Raw genomic sequence first — 14,113 nt, forward strand, 5'->3', positions numbered from 1 at the left:
ATCTATGGACGAGAAATAGTCGCACAGGATCACAGATCCTCCGCTGTACTTAACAGTGGGCATGAGATGTTTTCCTTTTTCCACATTGTTGCGCTCCTTTGCACAATATCCTCCTGATCTGTATTTGGCAAAACTTTTAATCTCATTATAAATTTACCAACAGACAGTTCTTGTAACAGTCCAAGAAGACTCCACATGCTTGTTTCTGATGACAGATAATGTCTTTTCCCAGTGTCACTCCCAAACAACTGTTTTGTATTTAGAATCTAATGATTATTATGGAAAGTTGATGACACCATTTGTTGCAGTTGTCAAAAAATTGTTTTGGTAATTTTCTTTTTTTCTTTACCTCACTCTTGTGTGAAGCTGATGGGTCCTCAGTGATTCTTGTTTTGCACCCTGAATTGTTTTAAACTTTGGAAATGTCGTTTAAAGTACATCTGTGGGTAAGATTAGGTTAGAAATATTGTTATTCTACCCTTTTCCTGAGACGTAAAGAGCGACACACACGTGCCTTACTTTAATGACATGTTTTCTTGAGTAGTAAGAAAAAAAGACACTTCTAAGAAACAGAAAGTCAAGTACTACCGATTACATGTTCTAAAAAAATATCCATTTAAAATACAGACAATGGTAGTAAAAACAGTGATTCTGTTAGAAACAATCATTTCTAAACACAGGTTTTCCTTCCCTCTGAATAGAAATACTTGAATTTAATGTCCCATGAAGATTTTCTGTGTGAAATTATGAATTTATTTTCAGGCTTTTTAGACATCTTTGCCAAGAGTGTCCTCAAAATTCACCATGTCTATAGACACAATACAGTTCCAATGAAATAATAAAACAACAGTCAGTTCACCCCCATGGATTCAACATTATTAAAAAATATAGTTTCCTTTCCCAATGCAAAATTAGAAGAAAAAAAAACTCCTGTGCATCAAGGTAGCTTGCATGAACACCTCCCCCTTTGGTGCCTTTGAGTGTGCATGAAAGAAACCTGTAATTAAAAGTTGCATAACAAGGCCACACTGTGCACTCAGACATGACTGATGTTGAGAAATTTGTCAGAAATAGCAGCCTTTTAAAATGCAGGAGGATGTGTCATGTGATGTCTCATGGTATGACTTATTGTTGAGCACCAGTGGGATCACATGATTAAAATGCCATCTTGCTAATAGTTTATTATTTTTAAAATGTGAGGAAAATTGTTCATTAAAGACATGATTGCTTTGAAATGATTTATTATATTTCCATTCCTACGTGCCAAGAATAACAAGGACACCAACGGTGAACACAGACAAGGCTTTTTCCCTCAGCTTCTACACTTTAACACAAGGTTTTGCTTGAGATGCTTCTCAAGTAGCACTTATGAAAGCCATAATTTTGGTGACACTTGAGATTACACAATGTGCCTTGATTACACGGGAAGTGAAAGAAAACCAAATGACTATCAAGAAGGCAAACAACCATATTCAGAGGCTCACAGCAGGACTGAGTCTCGAGGGAGACAAAGCTCTTGGGAAGCAGAGGGAGCTCTGACAAAAAAAAGGAGGCCTGTCTACAGTGCTGTACAGAAGTGTGCATACTTGTGAACTTTTTCACATTTTGTCACATTAAAACTACAAAATTCACTATATTTGTTGAGATTTTATGTATCAACCTCAACCAGCATAGCTGAAATAAGAGGGGAAAAAAGACGCATTTTGAAAATTTCACCAATACAAATTGTATGTGCGGAGCTCATTCCCTCTGATATTCTGGCATAAAATCCAGTGCAACAAGCTGCTTTCCCAAGTCACCAAACATATCCAATCTCAGTGTAAGTGAATCATTTACAGATGTTCTGTAAAAGATTTAGTGAACATCATGAATTCCAAGGAAGATCAAGTAATTTGAAAGTGTATGATAGATACCAACAGGAGAAGTATTAATTAATTACTCATTCCAGATGGTCTTTATGGAACAGCAGCAGGAGGAAAGTCACTGTTGAACAAAAGCTATACGAACATGTGAAAGAAGGCGTTCTGATCAGATGAGACCAAAACTGAACTTTTGGAGCTGCATTCAAAGAACTGTGTGAGGAGAAACTAACTTTGTGGTTCACACTCTGAAACATGGTGTTGGCAGAATCATGCTGTGAAAGTGGAGCAAAACACAGGACAATCCTGGAAGAAAGCCTTTTTGGACATGAGAGTGTGGTGAATTTAGATTCTATGACACACTAAAAGCACTTTTCACAGACAGTAACTTTTTTCATAATTTTATTTGTACAAAGACATGAAAACAATTGTATCATTTCTTATCACTTTCTAATTATTTATTACTTTGTATTATTCAATCATAAAATTCAAATAAAATCCTGGGCAATTTGAGGTTGAATCAGAGTAAGCTTTGGAAAAATTAAAGGGTATAAATAATTTTGAAAATCTCTGCAGATAGCCAGCATTTTCTTTTACAATCTACCCGTGCTTTGTCCCCTCTGGGTCTTTCTTCATACCAGACATTCCAAAGGTAGCAAGACTGCCCTAAAGATCTGAGTGGCTGACCCTGGAACAGCATGTTCTGCATGGTAGTAATAACCTCAGAAAGCCCCCAGAGAGGCAGAGCATCACATGAACAACATGTCAGAGCTTTATGCATGTCAATCCCTGCACCCCATTTTACCTAGCGGGGTTTGGACAAGATATATGCAGCATCCAGCGGACCCCCCTTGGGAGACGGATGTCTGTCCTGAAAAGCTCCTCATCCTGTCTCCACTCCTCTCAGCAAACAACCCACATTCCCCACTAACAAGCCTACAGGTTCTCCTCGTACAAAAAAAAAAAAAAAATAGAGAGGGGGGTTGGTTCGACTTAGTACTAGGAACATTGGAGACAGTCTCACCCCATTTGTGGCATTGACCCAAGGTAGGCTGTCTTAAAGACTTCCCGCTTGGAGAAATTGCTAGCTTTATGCAACATCCTGGCATTTGCATCTCTGTGCTGAAAATTTTGTTTGTGGTGACTATTAGTGCCAAACAGCTTAAAAAGGGTCATGTTGTAGACTGGAAAGCATAGCATGACTTCCATCCCCAATCAGAGGTCTAATACAATATGATTAACACAACCCAACTAAGCCACTTAATTATAAATATGGGAAAAACAAATAAAACCGATTGGAAAATCTGTGTGCTCTGTGCCCGCACTCAAGGCTGCAAGTGACTAAGTTGGGTAACTAAAAGTAACAAAGCTAAAGATGTTTCAAGGCAGTGTTTTAAAGCTGAAATGTTTTAATCCAAGTCAAAGTAAAGCAACAAAGTTCTTCTTACGGTAAATAATTCCTACAAAAATGACCTGTCCATAACAAAACATAACAAAAATCCCTGTTCGTGGACACCCACTGTCCAATCTGACTCAGCTTACGTTAATTCACAAATAAATATTGGCAAACATACTCTTTTTACTGCCGACTTGCAGCAAAAGGAGGTTCAAAGGATTGACTCGGGCTGAATGCAAACAGGTGCCCCATTAGTCAGCATTTTTAAATATATATATATATATTTTTTTTAAAAAAAGCAAAAAACAACACATAAAACTTAAATGTGAAAAACATACATAACTTCGCAAAGCATTATATGTATTTCTGAGAGGAGCTTTTTTTTCTATTTGTCTCCAACAAAGTCAGATTTCTCACTTCTGGAAGTCAGTGCTTGGTAACATTCACAATAGCCAAGTAGGCCAGATGCCAAAACACTGATTAGCCCAGCTATGCCTGAGTACTCTGGGCATTGTGGAGTGGAGGTGCAGTGGGAGACCAGCTCATCACCAAAGAGCACTACGCTAAACACAACTTTAAGTGGAAAAAAGCCAGAAGACTGTAGTCTATCCTTGCTGGACACATAAAGCCTTAGGCAAGGAGGCATCTGTCTCTTTAATACATAATTCATTTGGAGCTGAAGCATCATACTTTCGTCCGTAGGGCCAGCGCTCTGCTTGGTGTTGTTGGAACATAAAACTGTCTCCATCCTACAGTTCAGTCTTACCAAGACAAAACTTAAGCCTAACTAGTAGCTGAATGCAAAATTCAGATCCAACTAAGCAGATCAATCTTTAAAGAGTGATAAAAACATCTCTGCAATTATTACTTTTTTTGTGTGTGTGTTTAGACAAGTGGCTTTCAAAGTGCACTAAATGCATGTGGAAGCACAGTCACCTCACCTTTCCACCTCAGTGAGAGAGCTTGTCCTCATCAGCCTTGACAAGCAGGTAGGTCAACGTGCACAGACAGCCATCAGGCCCTGGAGCTCTCCTCTCAGACATGCACGCGGTCACTTTGCATCTGAACTCCAGCAAATGCATCTTCCTGCAAGCATATTATTAGAAGCACTCACATCTTTTTGCCAACATCATTATCATAACCGACAGGATGTGCATTAGTTACTTCCGTCTTCTGCTGGCAATTGGCCCCTAATGTTGACGCACCAGTGCAGAGTCCTTTTTGTCGATTTCAACATGGACACGGAAGAACCCGAGGCAGCTCCAGGGTTTACATGTGTGACACTTACAGCTCAAGTTCATGGGGGGAAAAAAAGGGGCACTAATGGGTTAACAGTGGAAATGAGAGGGGAAGAGAGTGGAAATCAATGCTTTTGTTGAAGGGAAGAAAGAAAGGCTTTCACAGGTCTATGTATCATTAAGCAATTGAGAAAGCTAATTAGAGTAGGGTAAAAGATGTGCGGATCTCGCAGCTAATTATTTCCATGGCAACCAGAGCTCCTGTAGATGAGAGGTGGCATTCAGTGTGCGCCAATCAAGGCTGGAAAAAAGAAAAAGAGCGACCCCTAGTGGCTTTGACAAGCATATTCAGTTGAAAAACGAGTTGGACTTAAAAGGGTTTTGCATCTTTAAAGCGTGGAAAGATTTTGTTCAACTGTTTGGAAGATGAAAGGGAACGGAGCACAACTCACTGGCAACAGATACGACCTGTTTAAACAGTTTGCCTTTCCCGAAGTTTGCTGTAATCACAAGTGAATACTTTGAGTGCATCTCCTTTCTTTTTTTAAAATAACAAAGTGATACGATTACTAAAATAAGATAAAAAAAAATATTGTAAAAATTAAAGCACTGAAATTTGAGAAAAAGTCGCACTGTTTTACAGCAAAGTTTAGAAACAAAGTGAATGTTACTCAATTACTTTTATCTACAACAAAAAGCAACATATATTCCCAATGTCTGTGCTATTCTGCTCATCACAGTGTAACACAGGTATGAGAGACTGTCTGCCCAGGGAGTCCTGCAGTCAACAGGTTATTCAGTTTTTCAAGTTTGCCGTCAAAAGAAAAGACAAGACTCGCAGGTGGCACTGCTGTAGCTTCACACCACGACTGTAAATATGTTTTCTAATAGACTCTTTTGCAACATGCTAAGTTTGCCTTCTAAGCAAAGGGAAAAGTTTAGTGGTCTTTAGTCAAGCAGCCGATCAGCAGAGTTCAAACAGGGGAGGTTTATGTCTGAGTAACTGAGCAACATTCAGCAGGAGAAAACTATGAATACCATCCCACCACTTTCTCCCCCTTCTGATTAAAAGGAATTTAATCTATCGGAATAAAAAGTGTTTGTGTCCTTGAAACTGTACATTTTTAAACTCTTGGTTGGCCTTAATATGGGAAGACATCCAATGCTGATAAAAGATTATCTTTTGTCCAACTTGCAGAACAAATCAACCAGAAATATAGCTGCATAGTCAAAATTGAACTGTATTTTATTAACTGTAGCAAAAATATTTTAAGTACAAAATTAACAAGACATTTTGCTTTCAGAACAAACTAGATAAACATAACTAATACTTCAAAGTGAGGCTCTATTAAAAGCTTAGCAACAGTTATCTTACAAACAGCAGTTGGCTCTCTTGGCATCTCCATTTTATTATAAATTCATATTAGTCCAGAAGATCAATGTTAATGACTAGTCAGATGATTTCTACCATCTTAAAACTATTCTAATCTAAAAATGGTCATAGCTGTTTGTGAAAACACCATTTCATGACAATTATTTCCAAAAATTATGATTTTAGGAAGATAGATGTTCTTACTAAATACCGTTTGAAAACAAATCTGTTAGTAATCGCCTTTGATTGTGGCCTCTTTTTGACGTAAATAAAGGCACCAATGAAGGCATTAACTGAAAGCAAAGACAGGAGCTGCTTCTTCTCGTTTACCAGAACCCCATTCTGAAACCTTCTCAATGTCTTTGCTTGCTCGGGTCGATCTTCTCCAAATGAATCAGAGGTCTCAGTTGCTCAGCAAAGCTCCGCATGTCCTCTGATACGGTGTCCTGGCCGGCTGGCGCCAAAACACTCAGTTCAACCAAATGTGAAAGCGACATTCGCTCTGTGTTCTCAGTGTTCCCGGGCACCAACACACGGGACACGTTGCACACCACAACCTTCATAGCTCCTTTTCGGAATATGTGCCCGCTGGTCACAAATTCGTGGTCCATGCGGAAGCCCATCTCATTGAGAAAATCCGGAAGGCTGTGAGAGGCGGCCACGTCGACGCAGTTACGCACCAGAGCGTGGCGGCTCTTATCTCCTACTTCAGGTTGGCCCAGATAGCGGAGGTGCCACGGAGCTGTGGGGTGGGAGAGAGAGCGGCGAGCGCGCAGAATGAAAGGGTTTCCTTGCTGGCCTTTCAAAAGGTATACCAGTTCATGGTCTGTAAACGTCTCCGGCTCCATGTTGTCACACAAACCACGCAGACGATGCAACAGGCTTTCCAGAGCCGCGTCTAACACGCTTCCTGAAATTAAAAGTGAAAAAGAATAAAATACAGACAAAATATTTTCATGCAAAAACAGACACTGCAATCTGCTAAAAATCAATCAATAGCTAGATAGCTATTGATTGATTAAAACTACCTTAAAACTACACAATTTCTAATATCTTAGCACTTCCTTTTAAAAACACACAGACATGCATGCATATTAAAATATTGTATGATACATATTGTACACCAGCACAGTTTGAGATCAGAGAAACCTTTAATTTTTTGCAGGGTTCAAACACATTTCTTATTTCAAAGTTTAACACTTCTTCAGACTCAAATGTTTACATTTTCTGCTGTGGTAGTTGTAAATCGGACATTAAGGTAAAAAATATTAAGACTGGACTGCAAAAGAGTTCATTAAATCAAATCATCAACACTGTAGTGTTGATTCTGGAACTGGTACAATGCCATTACATAACGTTTTGGAAATAATTCAAATTCCTTAAAATTTTTACATTAAGAACTTTTTACCATAATTTAGTTTGTAAAATCTCCCATCCTAACAGTTGCAGAACCATAAGTCCAGTGTCAAACCATGAATGAGGAAAGTCAAGAGACTAAAATCGTTTTGAAATATACCTTTTTTTAATTATTATTTCTGTATTAAAGACAATCAATACGTTTTTCCAAGCTGCATGATCAATGAATTCAACGTGAATTTTTGAAAGCAGGCTATTGACTCAAGATTATTTGTTCATGTGTACAGTAATACAAGAAGATTCATTGAGAACACTTGCATATAAATGTGTGTTCCTGTTCGTGGCTGTATCAAATACATCCTACCTTGTAGCAGATACTCCATCATATTGATTGTGCCACTGGTGATGGGCATAACAGTAACAGGAGGAGCCTCCATCTCGTCTCAGGATTCTAGGAGCTTAAAGGAGCAAAACGTAGTCAATACATTAAATAGTATTAAAGTAACACCGAGCACACTGAGTTATTGTTTTCAGGGCAAAATATAATGTTTTTGTAACATGTTTTTGTAAGCCAGACCGTACCAATTCTATTAACTTTCATTCTAACTAGCATTGAAAGCTAACTGCTATGCAAATCGTTTATCATCAGCGTGTTTTGTAAAATGTTACCTGAAAAATACAGGAAAGACAATGCGTCTCCCCGCCGAATGAAGACAACTGGGGAAATGTTCGTATATGTTGTATCTCCTTGCCTAGTCTCACAGTGTTAGCACATTCAACACAAGGCTAGTAGCTCCCCAGTTAGCTCAGAGCTATTTCACTAATCGCGATTGAGGCGCAACGCAGTAACGCAAATAATCGTCTAAACATTTGACAATATTGTAAAAAAAAAAGAAAAGAAAAAAGTTGACAATCAAAACAAAACTGTTCGCTACAATTTAACTGAAACTATCGCCACATCTGCACCTACTGCCTGAAAGAAAAACAGCTTTCCTTCTCCTTCTTCTTCCTCCTCCGCCTCCTTTTCTTCTTCTTCTCAGTAAAGACAAACTAGGCGCACTTTATCCAGGTTACTACTGCCTCCTAGAGTTTAGGGTGGGTGTAAAATCAAAATCAGACTCCATTATTGGTTTTTCAAGCAAATATTTATTCCAATCTCTTTTTTCTTTCTTTTAGATTTTTTTTTTTTGCAGTGACATAAATTTATTGTTGCAATTTTGTCATGTAAAAAAGGGGCCTTTTAAAAATAAAACCAAAACATCAAAAGTGTAGCAAAATGTTAATAATTTAAATTCTACGTATTCTACAACAACAACAACAGTAATAATAATAATAATAATAATAATAATAATAATAATAATAATAATAACCACAATAATAATAATATTGGTTCAGAATGTACTTATAATTAACATAAGCCAAAACAGAGCAGTATATGTTTTCTTGATTCAAGATATTTATAAAATTATAAATAGCTCCATCATATTTGTTGTTTAAAAACTGGATGGAAAAATTCCTTGTGGCTGTGCGGATGTTTTCAAAGAATTATGAAACACAAATATCTGCTGTGGAATCCATTACAAAATCTATTGACAGTGTGGAAATTATGATCACCAAAATTTCCGTGTTGATTTCACTCAACACTAAATGGTATTTCCTTTACACTTTAATTCACTGTAAATACAGCTTCCAGAAACTCTGTGTTGACTTCTTGTTTTTGCTGGTGTCCTGATGATAACAGAGGAATAAATTACTGCTGACTCCTCTTCCGCCTGCATAAAATAACAAGTTTCATAATGTGGTCAAGACAACACAGATGGCATTTCAGTGCCATGCCTCTTTAAGCTTGTATAAAGTTCACTGAAAACCAGTATCTATCTGCATCTGTTCTCACCTCACGAGTGAAGCCACAACATGAAAGACGAAAAGGAAAGGCTAAGGAGAAACAGAAACAAAGAGTTTTGGGGGGCGCATAAATTTCAAGACTGCAAATTGCTGGCTGTGTAAAAAAACACAGGAAGTAAAAAAAAAAAAGTAAATAGTTGCCGTCTTACCCGCCTGTATTCTTGATTTCAAACAGAAAGTTAAAATTGCAAGTAAAATAAAAAATGCAAAGGCAGCTACTGCTCCATAAATAATTGGCATCAAAGATTCAGTCTTCTGAAAATCACCTGTAAAACAACATAAACAAAATTTTAAAAATCCTCAATAAAAAGTAATTTTCACATATTTTTTTTAAATACAGATATATACAGACATGATCATGTTTGCTAATGCCGCTGTTAAAATGCACAGAAAATCTCTAATTAAATTAATATGTCTATGCAGCAGAAGTATCTCACACAGAAACTTTTTTAAAAGTTCAACATTTGAGTTCAGTATTTTGACAATTTAATCCATATTATGAAATCTTTGCTCTTAACAAGATCCCCAGCAACAAAATTAATGAGGCCATTACTGTTTTTACTTCTAAACCTTAACTCTGTGTAGGACAATTCTGTCTTGTCCTATTATGTTTCACAATCTGTGCAGGATGTTTATGCACAGATTGTGCCACATGTTTTCAATAAGTATTCTGCTTAAAAGACTAAATAATAATCAATTTTGAATTAAGTTGTGGAGTACACAAGTGAAAATGTTGCAGCAATGTAAAAAGTTAATTATGCACAAGAAACTGACTCAAAGTATTACAAATCTTCAGTCCTACTAAACAGTGGAGGGAAAGGTTTTTTTCCCCCAAATATTTATCCATTGTTTTACACCAGGCCTACATTAAAGCAACTATTTCAGAAAAGCTGGATGTCATTTAATCAAATCACACTTTCTTTGGAAGAGAATTGAACAAACTCATCATGGAATTATAAAATAAAAATTGTTTACAACCCTAAAACACCTGCCTGGTTTCAGATGCAAGCAGTATTTCATGGCTACTATGAAGACTTTGTGACATAAATACCATATCTGTAGTACTCTAAAAATTTTTACCACATACACTGTATGTGGTAAAGAACACAACCAAGTCATGGGATAGGCAACACTGTAAGTAATTCAAGGACAAAAGTAAACTTACAAATAATACTGTGGGAGGACACATATGCCACAATCAGGGAGTAATAGCAAAGAAAATGCAGAAAGGAGAATCCAACTGACTGAACAAAGGAGAATAAATATAGAGCAAAGTGATTGAGTAGGGAAAATCTTGATAGAAATAGACAAAGGGAAATACAGGGACAAAAATATCATATAACAGAACATGAGGAAGTTTTATAACAATCAGGAATGAGCACTGAAGTATAAGACACCAATTGTGAGCAATGAAACAGCAGAAAATTACATTTTAAAAATTAAAGTATAAACTTCACAAATGAGCTTTTGCTATAGTTATTTTAATAAGACATTTAGGATTGTTGACAGGTTATTTTGATTCAAACAATTATTTCTTAACATTACATATTTTTTCTAGTTAAGTACATCTACTCAAATTAAAAATTGTGTTTTCTAAGCATTTTACTGGGACTGTGTAGTACTTTTACAAAAAGAGATTAATTTATTTAACATTTTTAAGTTTGGTACAACGGTACCAACAAACATATTTCAATCTATAGAGAAAAATACACACCTGTTGTGTTTAAAGCAGCTGAGACTGAGTAGGTGTTTGTAGTTGGTGTAGGCTGCCCATCCAAGATCTCAGTTGAATTACAGATGAAGGATCCGGATGGATCTATGCCCACTGATATCATTTGATTGCTCATCAGAAGACTTGAAATATTTTTTAGATCATTTAATCCCACATTGCATGTCACAGCACAAAATAAAATAGAATGTCCTTTGCGGGAAACTGTCAGAAAGCAAACAAATGGTATAAGACAAACTTTTTTTCATCTAATAAATGTAAAAGAAATTAGAAAGATTAAAACAAAACTTTGGAAAAATTTCAAATGCTCACCTGTGATGACGCATAAGTTGATTGTACGCCGTTTCTGATTCGGGCCACCACATCTATTCACCCAGCAGGTGTATTTCCCACCATTAGTATTTTTGACAGATTCAATATATAAGGTCTTGTTGGTAGTAACAGTAACCATCTCTGATCTTAGCTCTAATTTTCTTTGGGTTGCATTACTGGCTTCAAATGTCCATTTGAAGTTTGCAAATTCACCTGGGCATGATTGGGTGAAACTGCTGCCGGAAAGGATGTAAAATGTCTCTTGAATTTCATCCAGAATTTCTAAAATCACAACAAACACAAACACTGACTCACAATGAAATTGTGCTTTGAGATATAGAACTTTAGAACTGAATGAATGATACACATTAAAACTTTTATATTAATGACAGGAGCTCAAACCTTTCTGCATGGTGATGAAGCTGGACGGTTCCCTGCTGCAGGTTTCCTGATAGCAGTTTTCACACCAGTAGTCGCCCTGATCTTTGTCAGTAAAGTTATTTATAACCAGAGACCGATTTGCCGCAATGTCTACTTTTGGACGGAACCCATCATAGTGTCTTAGTCCTTTCTTATCCAGAAAGAACAGCTGGATTTTCTTACTGTGCTCATTCTTCTTGTAAAACCATTTGAAAGAGCCTGAGTCAGCACGGTGAAGCTGACAATGTATCAGAACTCGACATCCCAGCCAGGACTGACGCTGTTGTGCTGCAGCTATCCGTTTTCAGTTAGTCATAAAGACAAGAGACAGGTTCAAAATGTTGCTTTTGAAATACATTGCGATGACAGTGATTTTATCAGCTACTTACCATTTCCAGGGAAAACGCATGCGTTCCAGTAAGTCAGAAAAAATACACAAATGAACGCGTTTCGAGGTGATGAAGTCATGTCTTTGCATAAACAAAGGCAGAATGAAGCAAATCAAAGACTCCTTCTCCAGTCAAACCATCATCACAGCTCATCAAAATGTAGTTCAGAGACTCTGTGCAGCATCACAAGGTTTTAGTTTGAGTGTCACAATTAAGCTGAGGCTGACACATAGGAAGTGGTCCAACAGCCACTGCATAGGAAATTTAACCAAGCTCTCGCCCACACGTTTTTGTCTATCGCTGCGTCTTATGTATTTCGCTTTCTGCATCTCCTAGGTGTCGAGATACAGCATGTGTATCACAAACAAGTTTGTGTTCTCATACAGAGGTGTCAGGTCTTTTTTCTATAATTCTGTGCACATGTTACTGGAGTTTTATTTTATTTTTTAGAAAAATTCTGATTGACTTTGTGAAAGCCAGCTTTAATCTAAATTAAAGCTGAAACATTTAAAGTTGTTAAAGTTTGATTGTCAGAAATGTTTTGCAGGTTAATTCGCAAACTCAAATTTTTACAGGTATTTTCTTGCAGTGAATCAACAGTTGAAACATTTGCTTAGCATGAGTACCATGAAGCAGACATGAGTCACACAAGCAGACTACGTCCAGGAGCGGGTATAAGTGTTTCTTAACTGTCTTTTGAGATTTTCCCCAATTATAAATTAAGATTTTTCTAACAGAAAATTCAATTGAGCATATGCAGCACAAGGTAAAATTACAAAAGTATATTACCAAAATTTTTAATAAATTAAATAAAAGCAAATTAAATAAATTAAGATGAGCCTATAAGTAAAAGGAAGATCTAGGTCAAGGGGGTTTAAACAGTGAACTCACTGAACTGAAAGCAGTTTCATCTCCAGACTTTGTACCTCCAGTAGATGTAGATTTAAAATAATTTTTATTCAACCAAAAAATAAGTTTCAGATAGGAAATATAAAGGAATTTGAAGAGAAAATCATTTTAAGGGCATATTTATTTCTATTTGTTTTATTTATATATTATTAAAAATGGCATTGAGAAACTTTAGTATTCCCTTATTTAGTAATTGATGCAAAAGTCCTTATTGGCACTACAGCAAGTTTTCGCTTCCACGTTATAATGATGTGATTCTTCCTCAAACAACAGACACAGATTTGTTCTTTGTTGGAAAGCAAAATGTGAGAAAGACCAAGAGGACTGCTGCAAGGCACTGTATAGATTGTCTGGAAAGTTAGCTTGCTGAGTGGATAGAGAGTACGCCATGTACTGACTGAAGTCTGCCAGAGACATTATAAATGTCAAAACATCCTTCATATTTGGGGATGGAAGATGTACATTTCATTCTTTTAGGTAGAACAGTGATGACATCAGGAATGTTGCTCAAAACCCCAAGGATAACAACAAAAGTGTTGAATCTGACAGACTGATAAATTAAAGAATTTGCCTAGTACTCAATGATTAAGCAATATGTGCAATCAATAGTACAAAAACAAACACAATATAGCAAATAATAGTTTGACACCAATCACTTGCAACATGGCTTTGCTTTGACACACAATTTCCTTCCCACAATGACATCATGACAACCATGATGTCATTAGAATTTATTGTGTTTTATTTTTCTAAATGTAAAAGTATCGCTGATGAAAACAAGAATCAAAAGAACTGTTCTTCCCAGGATGTGTCTCAGTGTGGAGGTTCTTGAAGGCATGAGTCCTGAATGAATAGACTTTCCTTCATAATCCTCTCAAGGTTGAGATTATGTTGCTTGTGCATGTACTCTATGACATGTTTCCTTCCACTAAACTTTCCACTCCTGTGCAGCATTCTGTGAACAGTCAGCTCTCTTAATTACGAGAATTTGTGGTTTACTCTTCTTGTTGTCAAATCAACAAGACAAATGTCAAATGACAAATTTGACAAATGTCAAATCGTGTTACTAGCAAGCCGTAACAACATTTCTTTATTAAAAATCACATTTTTGTCAGCAATATTGAATTGTGAGTTTTTATTAGTCTTGAGCCAATTTCATCATTATTACCAGAAATAAAGAGTTTAAATATATCACTGTAATCGTTACAAATTCATAGATTTTTTTTCA

The 14,113-nt window shown here is 36.6% G+C and overlaps 1 protein-coding gene and 1 long non-coding RNA gene across 3 annotated transcripts; both read right to left on the reverse strand.

Moving 5' to 3' along the window:
* Positions 1-5,738: 5,738 nt before the first annotated feature.
* Positions 5,739-8,240, reverse strand: med18 (mediator of RNA polymerase II transcription, subunit 18 homolog (yeast)). 2 transcript variants are annotated; one of them, XM_055047000.1, is made up of 3 exons: positions 8,192-8,240; positions 7,586-7,679; positions 5,739-6,775 (listed from the first exon to the last, which is right to left on the reverse strand). In XM_055047000.1, exons 2-3 carry the CDS (start codon positions 7,656-7,658, stop codon positions 6,219-6,221), a joined length of 630 nt encoding a protein of 209 aa, XP_054902975.1. In that variant the 5' UTR covers positions 7,659-7,679; positions 8,192-8,240; the 3' UTR covers positions 5,739-6,218. The 2 variants fall into 2 exon arrangements, with proteins under 2 accessions (XP_054902975.1, XP_054902974.1); XM_055046999.1 differs by lacking the exon at positions 8,192-8,240 and adding an exon at positions 7,891-8,185.
* A 424-nt stretch (positions 8,241-8,664) lies between these two features.
* On the reverse strand, positions 8,665-11,248 carry LOC129370989 (uncharacterized). The gene is made up of 5 exons (XR_008607115.1): positions 11,168-11,248; positions 10,841-11,059; positions 9,276-9,392; positions 9,116-9,156; positions 8,665-8,993 (listed from the first exon to the last, which is right to left on the reverse strand). It is a non-coding gene; the product is annotated as an uncharacterized LOC129370989 (long non-coding RNA).
* Between the last annotated feature and the right edge of the window lie 2,865 nt (positions 11,249-14,113).

This window comes from Poeciliopsis prolifica, unplaced genomic scaffold (genome assembly GCF_027474105.1).
Source record: "Poeciliopsis prolifica strain line A6 unplaced genomic scaffold, Auburn_PproV2 SCAFFOLD025, whole genome shotgun sequence".
Lineage (NCBI taxonomy): Eukaryota > Metazoa > Chordata > Actinopteri > Cyprinodontiformes > Poeciliidae > Poeciliopsis > Poeciliopsis prolifica.